Source organism: Spodoptera frugiperda, chromosome 23 (assembly GCF_023101765.2).
Source record: "Spodoptera frugiperda isolate SF20-4 chromosome 23, AGI-APGP_CSIRO_Sfru_2.0, whole genome shotgun sequence".
NCBI classification, from domain to species: Eukaryota; Metazoa; Arthropoda; class Insecta; order Lepidoptera; family Noctuidae; genus Spodoptera; species Spodoptera frugiperda.
In genome coordinates, this window is record NC_064234.1 from 10,792,112 (window position 1) to 10,814,537 (window position 22,426).

The following is a 22,426-nucleotide window of genomic DNA, read 5'->3' on the forward strand; positions in this document are numbered from 1 at the left end:
TAATGCTAAAGACTAATCTTAAAAAGATGGTCTTGAAGTCTCAACTATCACTTTGGAGTTTAAACAAGGCGATGTTAATTGTTGTGTTATTAAACATTTTATTACTTGCAGCAATTTGGTCTTGAACTTTACGTTATGACATTACCAACATTTACTTTGATGACAAACTATCGTAAATGTCCAATAGATTAGCTAAATTGAGTAAATTGTTGACAAAACGAAATGTAAATGCGTGGTTACGCAGTTTACAAGTAGCTGTGAGATATTGAGTAAATATGGATAAGGATACAACTGTACACATAATTATAAAATTAAATAGATATGTCAAATCCGTGTTGTAATAAATAACATGAAGTCATAAAAAATAATCTATAAGGTGGCAATAAAGTTTAACACGTGTGGCACGGTTTTAGCGCGGTGCCTGGTCTGCCGTGCAACATGTAGCGGGTTCGATACCCGCACGGAGCAACTCATTACGTGACCCACAAATTGTTGTTTCTGGTCTGGGTGTCATGTGTGTGTGAACTTTTATGTTTGTAACTGCAACCATGATACAGGATAAAATACAAGTGGGGATTTTCTTTAAAAAAAACACACGTTAAAATCCATGGGGGAAACATAGTAACTGGCGCTAGTAGATATGCAACAGTTTTCTGTCTGTAGTCAATACGTTAAGTAATCCCTTTTTAACAAACAAGGTTGTTATCAAACAACATCAGGCACACCTTTAATCTCAAAGAAGAAGGGAGATTAAAAATCCGTATTCAATATTATTATAACATCAATTTTTTACTAATTATGTTAGAGTGCCATATAGAAAGGAGCGAGCCTATTTGTTGTAATTCCATGGAATTTCGAAGTTAACTAATCATATTGCAAAACGAGTCGATTCTAGGACTAAGCTATCATAAGGAGGAAATAAGGAATTTAATGACTTATTAAAAGTTTCTTAAGCATTAGAGATCGTCACGTGATTAGGACTTGGCCACATTTTCTCATCGAAATTCATTAGAACCAATTTGTGTGTGATTACGAAAGGTTACAATTTTCACCATGATAATGAGCGCCATGTTTTATTTATTTTATTTGTAATAGTTACTAGACAACAATATTTAGCCTTCAGTACTACTTCTAAATGCTTAATAAGTGTCCATTCACATAATTGTAATGATGATAATTATATTAAATTGGTTCACGGATTAATTAGATCAACTAACAACAGTCAATTAAACTTATTTATGACAATTCTACAAGACTTAAATACATCTTCACTAATTACTACAAACAAATATTTTCTTTTTTATTAAAGTCTCGCAAACGCAAACTAACCAACGCTGAGGATATTTCATGAATAATTAAAATGTTCTGAAACGAACATTAAAACGTTCACTGAACCGCACACTACGGATATAATAGTTTTTATATGATTTTAAGATTATTAATTTAATTACTTGGAACGTAGAGAAACGGCGCTCTTTAGGGGATAATTGTCCAGTATAAACTGACATTTTACTGTATTGAAAGTGTAACTATAGTCAGTTCTAGTTATAGTGGAAAATATCGAAAATAGAAATGTATACTTGCCACGTGTAACTTTTAAAAACTAATTGGTAACGTATAATTGTACACGGAGCTGCGGACTGCCTAGCGGGTTACCGGGGCTCCTAGCGGGGTTCGAAAAGCAGGTGTAGGAACGGGGTGGTTTTTAGTCAGTAAGAGGCTGACACTTCCTCTCCCAAGGCGGGAGAAGTCGTTGGGTGATTTTCCCCCCTCAAAAACAAATTCATGAAGTATTGCTACGTGCCTCATTAACAACAACATCAACAGCCTGTGACGTTTATACGGTTACAGCCAAGTTTATCGAAGAATTCTAGATTCAGAATATGAAACTTAATCATCGGAACTTCATCATTTGTCTGTTCTAAGCTTTATTGAACAAACTTAACAGGTATATCACATCCAACTATCATTTACAAAAACCGCGATGACTGCAGAATTTCTTTCGCCAATTCTGATCAAAAATTCGACCAAAAGTTGAGTAACTCAAAATTAATTATAAACTATAATATTTGTTGACCAATTTACTATCTATAGCCGTTGTAATATTACTTACATAATTCCGCAAATGTAACGTTATAGCGTTATAATGAGGCAGACGTGAAAAAAGCAAAACTCGATGAAGCGTGGACTCTTATAAGCAAATAGATTGTATATTCAGATTTTTATTGAATCTCATATTACTGTTGCAACAGTCTATTAGAATATTTACAGCTGGCCGGATAATGTGTTTTTTTGTTTTATTGCTCAATATTAATCACTTTGTCTCAAAAAGAAAGAAGTTGACTCCATTGTGTTTTGTGTCATTACCTAGTTTTTAGAAGTCTGCATTGTAGGTAAGATGCTCGCTAAATGCTGATGCTTGTAGTTGGGAAACAGTTTCAGAAACCGATTAGGAAGATAACTTATCCGTAATTTTTATTAAACTAGGCAATACATACTCTCAGAATGTTGCAATACTTCCTTAGAGAGACGATTAAAAGTCACAATTCAAATAGGCACATTTCATAACCAAAACCATAGCTGAACAAACATGACCCTTATAATAAGATCCCGTTATCAGCTGATCAAACAAAAACCAACAAAGAAAAAAGATAAAACATCTGAACGCATAAAACTATAAAAGAATGTTTGAGGTTATTATCACATGAAGCTGTTGCGTGACAAAACTTTAAAGTATGTCAAAGTTAAGCCAAGAATTATAGAGTGTGAAAAATATCAAGAAGAAACGGAAGCCCAAAAAGTACTGGGAGATCATTGACATCGTGTTTGTGGTTCAGATCATTAAAGTAACGACTGCATAATGATCTGACGAACTAAAATACCTTCGGCTTAAAAATAAGTATAATGAAGTAACAGTTATAAGAAATATGAGAAAGAATGTAAGTGATGGGAATGATGACTGATAGGTAGATGAAGAGGGACGGTAAGAATTTGAAAAATAACGGAATTCTATGATAATGCTATGATTTAGGTCAAATAAAAATATTTAGAAAAAAGGATCCTTGATGACTAAACAAAATATTAAAGGCAGGAATTCAAAGTAACAAAACCTTATAATTGTTTTATGGAAAGGCAGCAAACTAGCCGACGGATCAACTGATAGTAAGCGATCAGCGCCGCCCATGGACACCCGTAACACCAGAGGAGTCACAGGTGTGTTGCCGGCCTTTTAAAAAGGAATAGGTACGCTCTTTTATTTTCTTTTCATAATCCTGTAATAGTTCCATTGACGAGGAAAGGCTTTTTGTCATAGAATTAAGAAAATATTACAACTAATTTCATTCGATTTTACTGAATGCCTGTTTCTTTATTTTCAACAGACAAGTCCTATCTTTCCCATTGGTATATTTTGCTCACATTTACACAATAGATACATCTTTTCCGTTACCCGCTGCAAACAGCAACAGCCATGAGCCAATCAATCATGTTGATAAATAGGTGATAAATTGTATCGAACTCGGTCAGCGCTTAGCAACGACGCTTCAAAAGAAAGCCTAGCCATAATAATGGGAGTAAAAGAAGAATATTAAAACAAGTGCATTGACTCTAAATTACTTTGAAAGTTATCCAGAGAGAATCGTAAAAAGAAACATTAACGTTGCATTTATGATGGGTACGGTGATCGCATGTAAATTACATCGCGACGCGACGGTCAAGAAAAATTTAATCGGTGAAGAAATTATGTAGGTGGGTTGGTACCTACATTATAGATAAATGTAGTATGTACTTCACGCCACGTTTATCTACATATATCTACTATTAGATTGTAAAAGGTAAAAAAATACCTGTTCAGTGTGTAAACGGATCGCGTCCGAAAAACGCTATAATTTCTTTGTTTTTAATTTTAGTTTTCCTGTTATTCATGCAACATCAAACTTAAGCAGTTGATTACAACTATTATTACATAAAGTAAACATTATATTCCTGAATTTATTGAAATAAGGAATATAATATTTTTTTTACCATCACCTGATTGCGGCATGTGGAGTCATCATTTACTTAAATGTACATCGAGGAATTAATGCAAAAAGACTTATCAATATACAGGAATGGAATATTATTACCTACATATGCATTTAAATAAACCATTTCAATAAAACAGATGTTCTGTTACCTCATTTAGCTCCCTGGAGGAAGTCGTAATGTACTCAGTTTTAATGATAGTTTAATAGCTTTCCCTGTATGGCGACTAACTCACAGAGAATTCCAATAAAACTTATTGTGCCTTGTACTTAACCAGAATTTATTAAAGGAAGGGATTAGATTATAGAGTATATTGTCGATCTAAGAAAACCGACCTGGGTCTTTAAGTTTGCTTTACGTTTAACGAGATCGAAATGAGACCGCGATCGGCTCCGTGATTGGCCAGCTGCAATGCACCAACCAATCAGAGCGCCGAACGCGGTCTCGTTAAACGTAAAATATTTCATCTTTTATACTCATGAGTAGTAAGAAGTAAATTTGAGTTAGTTTACACTGAACTACCAGAGACATTCTTCTAATGAGAAATATTGACTACATATAAGTACAGAGAAACGAACGACACTTTCATAACCTAATATTCTGCAACTGTACTTGCAACCAATTTATAAAAATATCCAATCAGTTACCATTGTAATATTTTTTAAAAACCTTGTCATAATACTTTCAACTTTAAACAACGTTGTACTAAAACATTCTAAAGCTTGAACATTTGTTCCACTTCACAAATAAGTTGTCATGCAAGGCGGAGACTTAGTGTATCTGTGCCGAGGCCCTTAAGTAGGCGACGCCATTGATTTACTATCATTCAAATGCTAATATTTATATTCAATAGTGATACACAGAAGCGATGAGTAAAGAATTCGGATACACTTACATTATAACGGTAGTTTGACCAAGTCGAATTGCTAATTACTCATTCCAGTGACGTTTTTGTCCCTTTTTCGTAGAAGCAAGTAGACCGAACGATTACCTACTTAATGGCTATAAGAAATAGGTTCTGTTTTTGATGAAGATTTATTCTATTTGATCATGTTCTTAAGTGAGCAGCACTTATAGTGATTTGGTCTTCATTATTTTGGTTAGGTAGTGGCATTTAATGGGGTCAACTGCAAATATCAAAAGTTCACACACACACATACTCACATAGACACAATCAAAATAATAAAAGATTTATTTTTATTTACAAGTTAAGTGTAATGTTTTATAAATAACACAATAATTTTCGTCCTATTGACAAATCATACAAAATAACGTCTGAACAACGAAATTACATGTTCAACTTTAATTTAATTCACTCTTTCGTAATTGAAAGAAGCTTAATACAAATAAATTGTTCGGAGATTTTGCAAAATGTTGACATTTAAACTTTTGGTCTAGCTGATTTATTTGTAAACACAATTTGTTCATTCAGACTCCAAACATTACGTGTGTAAAGTCAATTTCAAAAGAAACACTTAAGTGAGCTATCGACCTATCAATAAGCTTTGTTATGTCGGTATTCACAATATTTATTATCTTGCTTTGTGTGTAGAAAAATAAATCGTAGAAATGATCTATTATATTATAAAGAGCTTTCATTCTTACTTTTTCCTAAGTGGAATACTTACTATTCTTCAGGATTTTACAACAAAATCGAACCTATTTGGGAGAAATCTTCCTTATTCTAAGAGGCAAAACCATAGACGAAAAGCTAAAATAAACATCAAATTCTTACGTGTTTCGACCATAAAATAAATCCTAAGCCAAAGCGAAGAACAAACGTTTCAAACAAATTATTAGAATCAATTTAATAATTTCAAATAACAATATCGATATAAAGTTGAAATTCACGTCGATACAAAGTTATGGGAACCACTCCATTAATTCTTGGGTCAATGACAGCAATACCGATCGCCAGCAATCGTGAGAACTATAATCTGGACCTGTATGGACGCCGAAAGAGAATGTCTTACAAAAATCTACATTAAAATTTTAGATTTTTAAATATTTACCTACATATGGACGTTTAAAAATCGTAATAAGAGGTAAACTTAGTGAAAGTGTAAGCATTAAACATAAAGGCAAGAGAAAGATATTTTCGCCACCTGTTTATCGTCGTATTAACACGTTTATACGACTGTTGTAAGTAACAAAGATTACCTAATAGTGTCTATGTGTAAACACACGAAAAGTTCATTCACTCTACTTGGACCGAAAAGATAGCGGCACATGTTTACCTGCACACCATACCATAACTGAAGGTACTGTGGCTTGTGGCGTACTTTACTCAATACTGATTATGTTTGGTAAATATCCAAGTTCTTAGCAAACGAAAAAGGCATTTAAACGTTCATCGTTTCTTGGATTCCATTGATATGAGCGTAATATCCCTTTTGGTTGATTTTACGAAGAGGGACAGATTGATAGACGTATTTGTCAAGATTACCAACAATACGACAATGTGGTTAGAGTTCACTTACAATATAATTTATTAAAATAATAATCAATTTATCATTTTTAACAAAAAATGTTTCTCTTAGCACCGGTTTCCTGATTTTGAATTCGTCCCTGTGCAATCAATTGCATACCCTAATTAAGTACACTATTAGCCACAAGATACAAGGTTTACCGTATTTGACCCATCACAACATTACTTAACAAAAACACCTTGAAAACGCAATTTTATTGACCGTCTGCGTAGGATTTCGACCTAAAACTCAACCCAACCTACACGGCATGCCCTTAGAAATTGATTCGGTAACAAAATAGCAGCAAGTAGCATTCAATCTGATATAAGGTCTTGAGTCACAGTCAGTCAGAAACCGTGTGAACTAAGCTTTAATTAAATAAGAATGGACGCCCACTTTATTGGTGTTAGAAACAATTACTGTGGAATATAAATTACTGGCTTCAAGGTGTGAAGGAAAAGTGAAATGGTCTCCAGCAATTAGAGTTGTATACCCTTCAATTAGCTCGTCGACGGCTGTCGTTGTTTTGTGGGAATTATCTAATAAGTTAGCTGAAGTTAGGCTAACCACTCTGTTCAGAGTCATTTAATGATTACTTAACCCAGTCCTTAGTAATAATTGTTATATAAGTTAAAAAAACGGACATGGTCTCTAACACTAACATTAGAACTTAAGACCGGGATATTTACCATGTTTATTTATGTCTATGAGTTTCTGATATCATGGCGCAACAGTTGATTAGCAGTTCATCTGTGATCATGGCGCTTGCAACAGTGCCGAAATATCGGACACTCATAAATAAACATGGTAAATATCCCGACTTGAGTTCTAATGTTAGACTTAGTACCTATTTGTTTTCGGTACAAAATCGTTACTAAGAAATAGTTTAAATAATCATTAAATGTCTCTGAATACGGCAGTTATAGGTCTAAGTTTATGTAATTGCTAGATAAGCTAAAGTTGACTCTGTATTTGGAAGGAACAATTTGTTAAAGTTGGTCAATGGTCACGCCTTTATTCGGTGAATAGATATGTATTTGGTGAATACCTATGTTATAATATGGTAGGTGGACCGTGGACATAATATTGCTTATTGATATTTAACATTCACTTTTTGCTTGTTTCTTGATCAATATAAATACAATTGCAAACTATGTGATATAACTGTGATTCGAAGCTGCGGATTGCCTAGCGAGCTTACCGGAGCTTCGGCCCGAAAGGCTGGAGTATGAACAGGGTGGGTTTTAGTTAGTAAGAGTCTGACACCTCCCTCTTGCCTCGCCCAAGGCGGGAGAAGCTAACCTTAGATGATTTTTCCACCTTAAAAAAAAATGTGTTAACTGAGAATTTGGACTATCGAAAATCTCCGGTCATAGGTACTTTTTCTTACTAGATAATCTCTTCTCATTGTTTGTCATCTGCACCTACACTTCTACAACCTGATTGACGAAGTAATTTGAATACGTTATAAACTAATTGGTCTCATCTTCACTTCTACGAGTATCAAAGAAAATGAACAATTACACAATTAAGATCTTAAATGAGGTTTTTCTTTTGACACCTTTATACGGAATACGGAACATCATTTACCTCCAATCACGCTAACACCATCTAATAAGAAATAAAAACTAGATAAGTAGCTACTTAATAGTTTTCTTAAACATGACATGTTTTCTTCATATAGAGATAGAAAGTAGTTTCCCAGTTGATTACACAAACGTTTTAATTAATAATTAATGTTAACTTTGTCGCATTTATAATAAAAATAAGAAAGTAAACTGCCTTGTTGACAGAGTGATTTATAAATCTATGAGGGAGTTGCCGACATGAGAAGTAAGGCAGATGTACAGAGGTCCATGGAGTTTCTTGCTCGTTTTTCTCCATTCAAAGTTACAATTTGGAACTAGCACCTAGCTTCACTGACGGACAGGTGATAGACAATTCGATTTGACGTTAAAAAAGTACCTAATTAAAGATTAATTGAAATAAATGCTTTGTCTTTGACTTCGATACAACGATAGCAGCATCCCTAGAACAAAGATGATGATAATGTCTACAAGGTCCAAGAATTGTTACCAGAATGATTATATAATAATACGGTATAGATAAAATTATTTGAGTAGTAACACGGTGTTTAGAAGGGTATTTGGCTTCATTACTATAAAACTAATGATAAAGCTGTGAAAAAAGAACCATTACGTACGTCTAAAGTTTATTATCAACTTCAGATTATTAAAAGCGTAATGTTAAGTAATAAAATGTAAATAGTAGTTATGAGGTAGTACTCAAGTATCAACTAGATATTACTCCTGCGGAAAATCAAAGTTGATTTGACTTTTACGGCAACTCTGAGAAGTTTATTCCTAATATCGAAATGTTACGTGATACATACTTGTACCCATTTATATTTAGTATGACAAGCAATTAATACCAGCTTAGAAATGTCTGCAATGTTTTAGAAATGGACAGTCTTAATATGAACGATGTTTAGCAATAATTATACTGGACTATTACATGGGATTAATAGACTGAGATGCTTAACGGCGACATACATAAAGATTATTGGTCTTCCTTTAGGTAATTATCAGTAGTTTATTATGGTATACCTGTGTTTAGCTAGTTATGTTAAGTATTGAAGAGTTACGTTATGATAGGGGATAAAATTATACCAAATGCGTGGCCTCATTCTAGCAACTAATTTGAATATTCCAAGGGAGTGGTGGACGCAAATATTGGTATGAGGAGCTTTCTTCTCCGTTTTCTCCTACATCATCAGCCTATCCGAACTTCACGTAGAACTAATATTCTATGTCATGTCTAACTGATAACATCGATTTCCACTTCACAGATCAAAGCTTGATTACTTTACAATCGTAATATTGACAAATCATTAACTTTACGTATTTAATTACGTGATAAAGATCAATATTAATTTGTTTTTCTATTAATTTTCTAAAGGAAACCCGATCACCGTTTAACCACGTTCAACAGTTTTTAGTTTCACTCAGTTCGTGGTGTGGTGGGTAATGATTAATTAGGTTTTCTTTTATATTATCTCGCGTGAAAGCGTTCCGCAACGACTGTATGAAGAACTAGGCTCACGAGCTGATATCTTTATATCTAGACGCTGAATTATAGCCGGAAATATCTCTGATACAATCGTACAACTGAGCTAAAAGGTAAGTACCTAAGTATCGCTTTTAGCAAGACATTTCGATTACGATGTTATTAACTGGTATTTAGTAAGCATCAGGATGCGTACATGAAACGTTACTAAAATGTACCTACTAGTCCAAAATCTGATCTGTAATAGGTACCATATTTCTACGGAACCCTGGCCATTGAAGATATTTGAGTAAGTGAAAAATAACTTCTTTGGAACAAGCCTATAAACTCACTCCAAACAGTTTTATTTGTAGAATATTTGTATTTTTTTATTATTTTCAGGTCAAAATACTACTCTATATTATAGACTTATACATACTAATCAATAAACTAACATGCGATGCCGAAGCCGTCTTGATTGTAACTTTATACACAGCGGAAATTGCAATCCAACCACTTTCTACCCTCTTTACAAAAAGGGCTTGAGCCACTAATCAATCAGTACACTTTAAAATAATACAAGCAAATATGTTTAATTGTAATACAGACAGAAGGTGAAACACGGCTCTACACCACCGGCATCTACGACACCTGATACATCACCACCTGTCGAGAGGTTAAACCTTCTACCCCTGTCCCTTGCAAAATACGAATAAATTAATACAAAACTATGTTATCGTTTCGATTTCGTTAAACGTAGCTAAAGCAAACTCGTACTAAGGGTACTGATTGGCCGGTGCGAATAAACTAGCCAATCAGAGCGCCGAATGCGCTGCCGTTTCCATCTCGTTAAACGTAAAACAAACTTGTACTACCTCTGTTCATCGTTAGGTAAGATTTTAAACTCTTCGATGTGCATCATTAGTTATTATTTAGTCATAGATGTGAATCATTACTTACTTAATAGTTACATAGTTAAAACTTCGAAGTCCAGTCTTGCAACAACGTTTCACATAAATATGACAGGGTTAAAAGTTAACAAACTTGCAGTATGGGTCGACAGGACGACCATGTCGCCTGCCCACAACCTTTCTAATCTTTCTACTAATACTTAGTCTTCCCACAGTAACTTGTATGCAATACTGGTATGTTCCTCAGGTTTATAGTATAACTGGTAAAAGTCCGTAGAAGTTGGCAGTTAATTAGTAGTTAAGTAAACTGGATTTGAAAGATGTCCAATAATTTTCAAAGTTTTAAACAAACATAATATGAAATGGTGTCCAGTTTACGGCACTCCCTAATTACACTGATGAGACCTCCGGGAATTTTACACATTTAAATTTTAGAAATCAATTCCTAAATTTAATTTTAAAGTAACATTTCGTATTCTGTATTTAACTCTTTCATATTTAGCATGAATGCTAAATAAAAGAGCATTTAATTCAATTCACCTACCAAATAAAATGTCGGAAAGCGTGACCGCTGCAACATTTAACACACAAGACGAAACAAAACGCAACCACCGACCAAGGTCGATGTACTATTATCACACGTTTTTTAACCGACTTCTTCAAGAAAGTGTTTGTAATCACCTCACGCTTGATTGAGATGACAGCAAACTAGTTTGGTACGGTACCTATGTTATTTCAATTTCATTTTAATTGATGATATACTTACATATTGCGTTAGAATTCCAGTGACCGCAAGTCTATCGAGTAAGATTTCTCAGAGTTGGTCGTGTAAAATATTCTTGAGTTCGATTTTCAAAAGTCTGTTTATAGCCCTGCGTAAAGGCACTTTAATTTAAGCAAGAAAAGTTATGGAAGTATTTGATATCAAATTAGCAGTTCAATTAATAGCAGCAGATCTTCAGGTGTAAAACTGCGAAAGATTTAATATCCAGCAACATTTTATTTGAACAGAGAAATTTCTAACTTGGCACGTCGATCTCACACGACAACTAGATCAAAGCAAGTAAAGCAACGTCAAAATAAGTCTGGTTGAAACAAGTAGCAACATTCCAATGTTTTATTTAGTACGCGTAAGGTAACCGCACCCACGTACGTGCTGCTAATCAATAATATCGTAGGAAGTAATGAGTTTACAAAGAAAAACGTTGGTTTAAGTCATATCATTTGAAATCTGGTTGGTTACCTTAGCCAGCATTTTTAGCTAAGACGGAACTGGCTGGTGCACGGTTTGAATCAGGTTCAACTTTAGTGCAACAAAATATACGCATGGTCTTTCCGCATTTCGACGCGTTTCAGAAAATAGAAGAAGACTTATAGTATAGTATGGAGTTTCTTAATTGGTCTCGTTTGTATCTATCTCTATGACCACTTATATTCAAATTTGTTTACAGTAGGTGTTACGCATAGATGTTTTTTTACGATTGGCCTTTTTCAATTAATCGTATAACATAAGATACAGTAAAACGGCGTGAATAGATACAGGAAAGTGGTGAATAGATTTTGCCAACATTTATTCACCCATCTTCTGTTCGTCTTCTATTCACCCCTTAAATTCTATTCATCACGTCGTTTTACAGTATAGGTAATGCCCTGTTTAATCTGACTGACATTTTATCCCATAATCTATTTAGCACTATGTAAGTATAAGAACTATAACTTCAACTAACCATTTATTTATACACATTACACATGATCTAATATCAAGTATTACAATGAAGATATTAGCACCAGGAAACCTCTATCACCTTGAGATGCACATTCTAACGGTTTATGGAGATTTTCCCTATTCTGAGTAAGCTGACATTTCTTACTCAGCAATAAAAGTAATTGGAAATAAAGATAACAGTAACAGTAGCGTATCTGTACGTGCAATAATTAATAAAAATTGCAAATAAATTGATATTAAATGAGACGTAAAACCAATAACAGTCCATCACGCATTAAGTGTGTATCGTTAGCGATAGCACATCTAGATATCTTTATCGTTGGCATTTTAGAGATATTTATCTTGATTGTATTCTTTGATTAAATAAATAATTAAAATAAGTTTTTCCTTATATTTTCAGTTATTATAAAGTCTTCTTTAGATAAGACGTTAGACTATAGAACTTAATTGTAGCATAATATTGTTTGATCTTCTTCTTTCAATGTCGATACCTCTAGTTTTAAACATGTATTTGTAAATAAAAGATTTTGAAAATGTTTGTTTTAATATGCTACTAATTACTGTAGAATTAGAATTAGAAGAACCCACGTAGTTTGATTTTTTTAGACAGACTTATAAAGATAGACACAACTTAGAAATATAAAATTATAAAGTTCTAACTATCTAACACAACAAAAATCATTGGGTACAATTAAAATCTCCGACTCAAATACTTGAAAGTGCATTGCAATTACTTGGTCGTGACAAAAACGACAATACATGTCAACAGAACTAAATAAGACATTATTACATTAGTTCGGAGAATGCAAGAAATTGTCTTTTTACACAGACAGACAGACATTAGCTTGCAAGTTGCAACTGTCGTTATTTTTATGATACTTTTATTGTTCTACCCACACTCGAATATTTCTCATCACGTTTTTCTATTGTAGTCGTGTTAAATGTAAAAACTATGCCAATATGTACAGTCACATTATCGTAAATAACTTGGTTTTATTGAAAAAACATGTGGGCAGGTGATTGAACTTCAAATGTTCCAAACGCATTGTCATTTGGAAACGTTGGTAACTTGATCGGTGCCCTTTTGTACCGCGCATTAATTAAACTGTTTGTATGTCTACCTACATGCTTACAAACATCATGATGTGAATGCGTTATTACAATTTCGGTTTGCTCAACATAACTCAACCAGGTGGATTACCTTCACCCAAACAGCGCTCAATGCGTTACACACGCCGACAAAAATGTTAGAATTCAGAGCAGTAATTAGACATGCCTAGATACTATTCCGAAAATGACGGTAGTCTCAGAAACAAATTAGCATTGTGCTTCTGATTCATAATTCCCAAATTCTACTGTTAATGTTACACTGATTCACGTCTCAGACTAACAGAAAACAAACTGTAAGTATGAGTAAAAAATGTAGACCTAAGTCACGAATTAGAGACGGTTGACAAAAAGTTCATTTACCTGACTCGGTCCAGCATTCCGGGCAATCCTGGCAAAGCGACGCCCAGTCGAAGGCAAGGTCCTCGAAGCTCGCCATGGTTACACCCACTAATCAAGCCAGTTCACTCCGCAACATACTATCAAACGGCTATTCAAATGCCGGCTGCACAAACACTTAACACCTGATTTAAGTTTTCATATCAATAAAAATCCTTGTTAGTTTTGATTTTAATATAAAAGCACTGGTGTCGTTTATTGTAAGTAAACGTTATCTGCCGCAAGTTTGGTGTAAAGTTCGCGGCGGTTGGTTAGCGCGGTCGGTCGTTCGGTAGGTATCGGATGTGCACGCGCACGTAGATAAGCGGCCGGCGGAGCACTGCGCGGTAACCTCGCGGACCACTCGGGATGTGTCGCTGACTCGCTGCTCGCTCGCCACTCGGAACCTGTTCTCGGGCCGAGGTACAGGCGTTCACTCAGTTCGTATACTCTTTCGATTTCAATGAACCGTTAACGTTCTTTTCTTGTTAGGTGTGTCTTATCTACACGACATCACGTAACGTTGCACCGACTATCCGTTGTCGCACAATAGGAGAGCGCCTGCGCCACAGCCTGCGCCAGATACAAGTTAAACCTGATCTCAGCACAGAACAGAATGAAGATAATAGATGAAGGTGTTGCAAAAGTTGTCCAAGTAAAACCTTTGTCATTTGCATATGTAAATGTTGAATATTCGCTTTGGAAATACATTCAAGGCACGTAGAATGGCCGTTACTGGCAGTCGTCCTTATGCAAGCCCACGCACAATTCAAGTGCAGGCCATGACTCCGAGTCTTCGAAGTATTATAAATATTTTGAGATTGTATAGACGATGTTATGGGTATTTTATTGTCATACATATTCCACACAGCCTTTCTTAGAACAATTTCTAAACATTCGCAGCGCAGTCAGGTGTGTTATTAATTTATATGGTGGTCGTTACTGCTACAGTAGATGACCGGTAAATTAAAGAGTAAGCATATAATGAAAAAGAAAATATAAGATTAAAGCCGCAACACTTTAAAATAATTTTACTTGGTCGGAAGTCGGAATACTTTGACCAACTTTACGAGAAAATGTATGAGGGCAAAGAGCCAAAGAAATCGAAACCAACCTTGTTTTGGTAAAAGTTCCGTCGTTCTCATAATTTTATCGTAATACTTTGAAACAGGTGAACGAAAGTAACATTATGATCTTTCAATTTGAACTTCACTTACATTTTCTAAGTAAAATAGTTTAATGTAATCATGTTTCATTATCATAAGTGTGTCATGTTCACGAAATCGTCGTTAAGTCAACACACAGACGGCAGACTAAATAGAAACTTCATTCATTATAATGTTACTATAATTTAGACGCTAACTTAATTCTTTTTGGAATAAAATTGGCATTAATTGTGAAGCACATTCGTCGTTTCATAATTATTAAAGCAGAAAGCGGTAAGTGAGAGTATTTGACGGACGTTATAGTAGTAATAGAGGCATACTGTGAAGAAATAAAAGAAATGGACATTAGACAATTAGAATCGCATATGAAAAGAAAGGGGCAATACGGGAAAGGAGATGTGAAGGAGTAGAAAAATGTCAACGGATAGATAAAATAGCTAATACTAGTAGTGGAGATGATGACAATCACACAAATATAACAAATACTGAGACATCTTAGCTTAATAACCTAGAAATATAAGCCAAAACACAGGATGACTAGCGATACATTTAACAAATGGAAATATTTCCAAACTCAAAACATTACCTTGACCAAATTAAACCCAGAATTTTACTCAAAGCAATGGCGTTTTCTACAGTCAACAAATAACTTATAAAATATTACAAATTAAAGTTATTGATGAAGGGCTGACCATCAATATAGTAACAGTTGTTATTATAAGCGAGCAGGCGTAGGGCCAAGTAGTTAATTAAATCGATCATGGCCGAATGCCTGGAACGCTTCGCTCAGCACGTGTGCTTAAAATACAGTTATGGTAGGATACTTCAGGTGTTGTGTGTTTAATTATGAAATGTTGTTTATTGCTTTCTAGATTGAGATTTTCTTTGCAGGTTTAATTATTTGTTATTGTGCTTGAATTAACAACGTGAGACCAAAGTCAGGGTAAATATCTATTTAGAAAAAAACATTTGCAGAATCTCTTGAGATTATTGCGGACGGATCACCCGATGGTAAACAATCAGCGCCGGCAATGGACACCACCAGAACAGTTACAAGTGCATTACCAGCCTTTTGCAGAATATAACACTATTCAAAACTTAGCACACATTTATTGGTCTATTTTAACATTCGGGTCAAAAGGCAACGACCTGAACACAACTTCATCAAATTGATGTCCCCTCACGTCAATCAGCGTATGAAATTCCTGTACCGAACTATAGTAGGATGGTAGTCATAAATCTAGTCTTTGACATGAGCTAACACAAAAAGATAATGAGAAATGATGAACAAACATCAGAAAATTAGGTCGTTAGACTATCTAGAGGCTTGATCTAGTTTCTGATTTATGGTAAACTTACGAGTCATGCTGTTCTAGTATTAAGTGAACACGAGTTGGATAGAGAAAGATAACTATACCAAAAGGAAAATGCCGAAGAAAATATTGCTTTTATAACTGAGATTCAGCAGTCAAAGAAGCATACTTGAAAGTACAATAGAAGTAGTAGTTAAAGAGTCCCTAAATAAACTGTTTATGTCACCATACCACCACAAGACAAACGGCAAAAAGACAGCACTTTATGGTGGAAATTCCACCCAACCGCACAAAGCGTTTCGCTTCTAGCTTCTTAACCGATCATTTTATAGTATTAATAAAAAACTTCTCATAAAAAAGTAATTGCCCACCCTGTATGGCTGTATTCAGGGTTGAACAAGTTGTTTGATTTCAATAATCGTTATTATGCCATAGGCACTGCAGATGTCCTTCGGGGCAATGACCGTTTGATAGCAGTACCACCTGAATGTTGCCATGAACATATAGAACTTATGAACACGCTAACTGAAGGATTTTATTAATATTGAAAATATATTATGTTTGTACATAATATATGTGGTGAAATTTTTTTTTTTTATTGAACAAAAATCTAGGCTTCCATGTCCGTTATTCTAGAAGTCTTAATATCAGAAACATGGACAGATTGCGATACAAGGTTATGTCACCAAGTTTGATTGAGTGATATTTTGATACCCTTTCTGTAATGAGAACGCACCGGCAACGACACACTTATTTCTTTTTTTAGATTGTTAAATATCAGGATATGATGTGATGACGAATGGGTGCATGAATGTATTGCGAAATTTTGTTCTTGGAACATGTTCTTTTATGTAATTGCCTGTGTGATCAGGTCTTTTTCCTGGCCTTTCCCAACTAGATCGGGGTCTGCGCTGACATCAATTGGGCTGCTTGTAAGTATTTAAAATTGTGCACCATCCGTTTACATCACGCTTAAAGGGTCATTAGTGATTCGACATTCTTCGTTAGACCCGTTGCCAGACATTATGATTATGACCTTGTGGCCAGTCATATATCAACTGTGACTGACTAAATAATAGAGACTGACTGACTGAATTATTCTGCAAAGACCACGACTTACTCCGGCTTCAAAATCCCGTTACATCCATCCAAATTACATAAGACACAAACAAAAAACCTCAATGCCGATTACTGCGGTACGAAGCCTACGCCCAATCGAAGCGGAAAAAACAAAGCCAATAAAAACTTAACCTACATACATAATAATCCTTGCATTCGTAACGAAGTAAATAGTAACGTAACCAGACGTCCTTGAACTGCAGTAACGCAGCGAAACAATGAACTAGAGTGGACGAGTTTTAAATACGAACGCCGCCTCCCTAGCGTGCACTTACACAACTCATTCAACTAGGTATTAAATATAGGCACAGGTAATTCACAATGAAAATAATTGTTTATAGGGCTAAGGCATTGGATGCAGGATTGAAAGGATTCTGGACGTGAAGGATTCAGAAAGTGATTAGTAGAAGAAAGTATGCATCACTTTTCAATGATATTATATAGGGATTGAAAGGATTCTAGACGATGACACCTCTAAGTGCCAGGAAAGTGATTAGTAGAAGAAATTTTGCAGAAATTTTCAATGGTAGGTATTATATAAAACTCTTTTTCATCATCGACATTGTATAAAACTTGATTCTTATTAATTACTCGTAGTAGTCAATCTGTGAACTATGTCAGCTCACAGCCTCCCTATAGGAAAGCTGTTCAGTTATCTACTGTAGTCCATGGACGTCTGTAGAAAGATCGCGTGGCCGATCATTCCACAATTCGTAGGAATTAATTTGCTTGAATATTCCTATGAGTAGGGATCCTTAGGGACATTCCAATCAGTGCCATTTCAGCTTGCAGATACAGGTTATTCTTAGAGGAAACAGAATTTCTGTGCGAGAGTTAATTAAATACCTTACTATCTATTCCATTAACATGCCATCAAAAGTCCATTACCATAGCCGATGTGTTCCGTAAAATATTTTATTGTATTGTAACATTTATTGCGCGTAAAGATAGATTGGCGTTGTTTGCGCACTATAAACACATTAATAGCTTTTGTTATATTGATTTTAATACTTTCTCAAGTAACTATAGGCTTTTAGATTGATGTTCTATTCTAAGAATAAGTCTTTACTTGTCTAAAACGATTGGACCAAATACCACCTATCTGAAAATATTGTTTAGACCAACTTAATACTTTTTCGAAAACTCTCCTTTGCTCCTTGCAAAACTGAGGTGTTGTAAACCAAAACACCACCCCGTTCCTGCTTTTGCTTCAAACCGAGGCCCATCGGGTAACCCATAGGGTTGTATAAAAATCACATCCAGAGACAGAATAATTATCTTTTGATTTGTGTATTCATTCCGTGCGAAAATCGAACTTATCAAACCCGCTGCAGCCTGTCGCCCCACCGCCCACTGTGCAATCATTTCAAGTCTATTAATCATTAAGAGGTGAGATAAGTAAGATACAAGCATACCAAAATGAGCAACTAATGAATTCATTGAATTCCATGAGAAATGTTATTTCAATAACGCTTGTACGCTTTCTACTGTCCAGTTGATGGATTAAAGTGGGTAAGCAGAAGTCTCTGTATAAGTAAGCGCGAAATTGATTAACTTCCCACATTAATACAAAGATAATAATTACCTCTACCTACATATTGTTTCTACGTTAACTTGTCCGATTTTATCTTCAAATTGAATATTCATCGCTTTAATTAAATTTAAGGTGTAACTTAACGTCTTAAGATTCAAATTTTAATGTGTTTCTGTTTTATATGTCTAGTCATTATCTTATTTTATGGTTAGCTTGCAGTTCTGTGATAGATTCTTTACTTGAATAAAAGATGGTAATAAAGGTCAATCTAAATAATTGCCAATTGTTTATAAAGTAGCTGATAAAAAACTAGTTTTACAAAAACGCTAGCTCATTATGGTTACTACGTAATTAGCTTCATAAATAGGATTTTAATATTGTCCATTAAATTGTAATTAAATAGATATCATCATTTTGCTTCTAATTATGACTCAATTAGCATAATATCACGCTTTTTATTCCTTGAAGTGAAGAGCAGAGTATGCCTCTCCACTTTAGCACTCGAGAGGGGGCCCGGCACGTGGGGCCACAGGTAATCCGTCTCTAAAAAGGGGGCATTACTCTTCAATACTATAGTTAGCAATGACGTATTCCGGTGGTTAATAATGATGAGTCCTGTTCTTTATGTTTAAACTATTTTCCATATTATGCCAAAGATTTTTTCTTTTCCTCTAATAATATCTTCTGATTCAAGACAGTCATTTATGTATGGGACGCGCCGGACTTGAGTGTTCCGGTGTTTTCATGGGTATCTATCGAGTTGCAGCGGTGTTGGGAGGTTGTGGCGGGCTTGGCCCATAAAAAAATATGTCTGAATTGACGAAAAATTTTAAAACAGGACAACCAGTCCAGAGCTTAACTTAATTGAATCAAATCGAAAAATGAATGGACCTTCAAGAAAACAAAAATAGAATCACAACCACTTACCAAGTTGTTTCTTAACTTAAACAAAAGTCGTAAGTAATAAAATAGTATATTTATTACAGCGATAAAGAGCATTACAAGCCGACATAAGTATTAAAAATATGGAATGTCTATGTGCTAATCTGTTTAGTAACACAGGCAGTGCATCAGCTTGCATAACGGACTGAAACAAGGAAGTGACAGAAGTAGAACGTAGAACCTTTCCTACGAATATTCTTCATATTTCATTGCTAATTACAATATGTTTGTGTCCGTGACTTTGGGTTTTTTTATTTGTGTTGTTAGTTTTATTTAGATAATTGTTTTTTTTTTTAAACGCATTGTGTCCCACTCTAGGGTTTTGTCCTGTATCGTGGGTGCGTTTACAAACATACAAGTTCACATACCTACACATGACACCGAGACTCGATACAACAATTTGTGGATCAAATTAAGAGTTTTTATCCCTGAAGGGGTAGGCAGAGGTGTACATTACGGCAAGTATTGCCACTGAACATTGTATACCGACTTTTCACCATTTACGTTATAAGTTCCATGTAATACTTAGAGGGTGAACTTATTGCCATATACCGGACACAATTCCAAACTCCATGCTACTAATGAGAAATTTTCGAAAAACCGAAAAACTTTGCCAGGACCGGGAATCGAACCCGAGACAGATGTTTTAATTTTTTCTACGAATAATTAATTTAATGTTGCGACCTTATGCATATGAAACGTTATAAATTGTTTGTAGCATCTATGGAAGTAACTCCGATATATACGACTGATTATAGTAGCACATGCCTACCTAGATACCTACTTATGTATTTAAATCATACAATATGTAAACCGATAACGGTTCTTAAAGTAAATTAACTCTATTACTAAAGTACTTATCTAATAACCATAAAATCTTCTGCATTAAGTATTTATTTAATGGTGAATCAACATCTTTATTAGACAACAGCTTAGCGAAGGCTAATAAATCTTTCTGTACCCTTAGTATGAGTTTAAAGCAATCGAAACGAAAGCGCGTTCTGCGTTCTGATTGGCCGACAAAAATGAACCAACCAATCAGAGCGCTGAACGTAAAGCAAACTCGTACTAAGGGTACTGAATGAGATTTTCCTTCGTGACTTAACAGTATAAACAACACGGATTGATGCTAATCTGTAATAAACACTGCGTTTGTGAAAGGTAGACCTTTGCTGATTGATTGTGGGTCGTATTTATGAATGCCAGTACCTACCTACTACCTACCTAATGGCGGGCGATGGGTGGCCAGGTTTATTAGTCCAGGCCTCATAAACATGTTATTTAAACGCTTGTCAGTTAACATAGAACAGTAAATGTATGGTATTGGAACTTATAGCAAAAGTTTTTCAACTAGCATTTGTGCCTTTAGAAGGAAGACCAGCACATGAAGCTACACAAATCTGCCTTTCTTTTAATAGATTTTCCACCTTTTCCCTTTTTCAATAAACATGAAACTTATCTGCGAGTAAGGGGTAGCTGGATATGCTGACGCTGACGCACCATCAACTGTAAACATTGTGTTCTATTTGTAACAAATTCCAGGTGGCTTTTAAGCAATAGATGACGATCAACCTTGATCCGTTTATTTTGTATTCGAAATCAACGGATTTTTTGTATTAGCTTTGTTGTTGGACTATTTTCCTCCTAAATTGGGGTCAGGAATGATTTTGATGCAGATATAACTGAAGCTGTATTTCGTAAGAAAGGGATTAAGAGACTCATGTAAACCTTGGGAACTATCAAATAAAAATTACCAATGTAGACAGACAGACATTCAATTAATCGAAAGATTTAGGAAAATCTAGACCTTTAATCTATGTAGGTACTTACCTAAATTTTACTTAGATTTTGGATTCCAATAAAAGGTTATAAAAACAACAACTCTTCAACTTTGTAGGCAAGTAACCATCTGTAGGTCATACTAACGAAGCACGATTTGTGCATGTTAGAATGTGGCACAAAACCTGTGGCCTTAAATTTTGTTTTCGGATGTGACAGTTAGGCGACCTGAACACCATAGTCACCTGCTATTCTGGGAGTATTCAGGTTTATGTAGGCACTTGTCTTTTCTATTGAAATGTGGGAATTAGCTCATCACCTATAAAAATTGCACCATAACTTATTAGGTATGGTAGTTATAATTATAATTAGACTGCCTCGTTGGTCGAGTGGTCGCAAGTGCGACTGCCGGGTGCCGGACTTTTTTCACATTTTAGAAAATTTCTCAGTAGTAGCACGGAGCCTGGAATTGTACCCAATATATGGCAATAGGCTCATCCCCCTATTACATGGGACTTATAACACAAATGGTGAAAAGTGAGTGTACATTGTTTATCGGTATTACGTGCCGTAATGTGCACCTCTGCCTACCCCTTCGGGGATAAAAGGCGTGACGTTGTAATTATAACTAGTGAAAACTGCCTATGTACCTCCACGCCAAAAAGTAATACTTAAAAGTGAGACTGTTTTAAAAGCAACAATTTACATCGATCTTTTTCTCTTGTACTCATAGCAGTAAACACACGTTTACATCAAAAGCGGCAACAAAACTTTCTGTCATTGACTTGGCAACGGCTTGTAAATAGTAATTAAACATTTAAACACTTGCGTCTCCTTGCAAAATATTTCGTATTCAAGTGTCTTTAAAGCGTTGGATCATTTCTGTTTGACAATGCAACGTTACAAGTTAATTCA

General features: G+C 35.0%; 1 protein-coding gene across 1 annotated transcript in view; it reads right to left on the reverse strand.

Moving 5' to 3' along the window:
- The window catches only part of LOC118267337 (cerebellar degeneration-related protein 2-like), an 89,115-nt gene extending 75,075 nt beyond the window's left edge, over positions 1-14,040 (reverse strand). Inside the window, exon 1 of the mRNA XM_035581274.2 lies at positions 13,644-14,040. Coding sequence (XP_035437167.1) covers positions 13,644-13,719 — 76 coding nt within the window. The 5' untranslated portion in view covers positions 13,720-14,040. The remainder of the gene's footprint in view (positions 1-13,643) is intronic.
- Between the last annotated feature and the right edge of the window lie 8,386 nt (positions 14,041-22,426).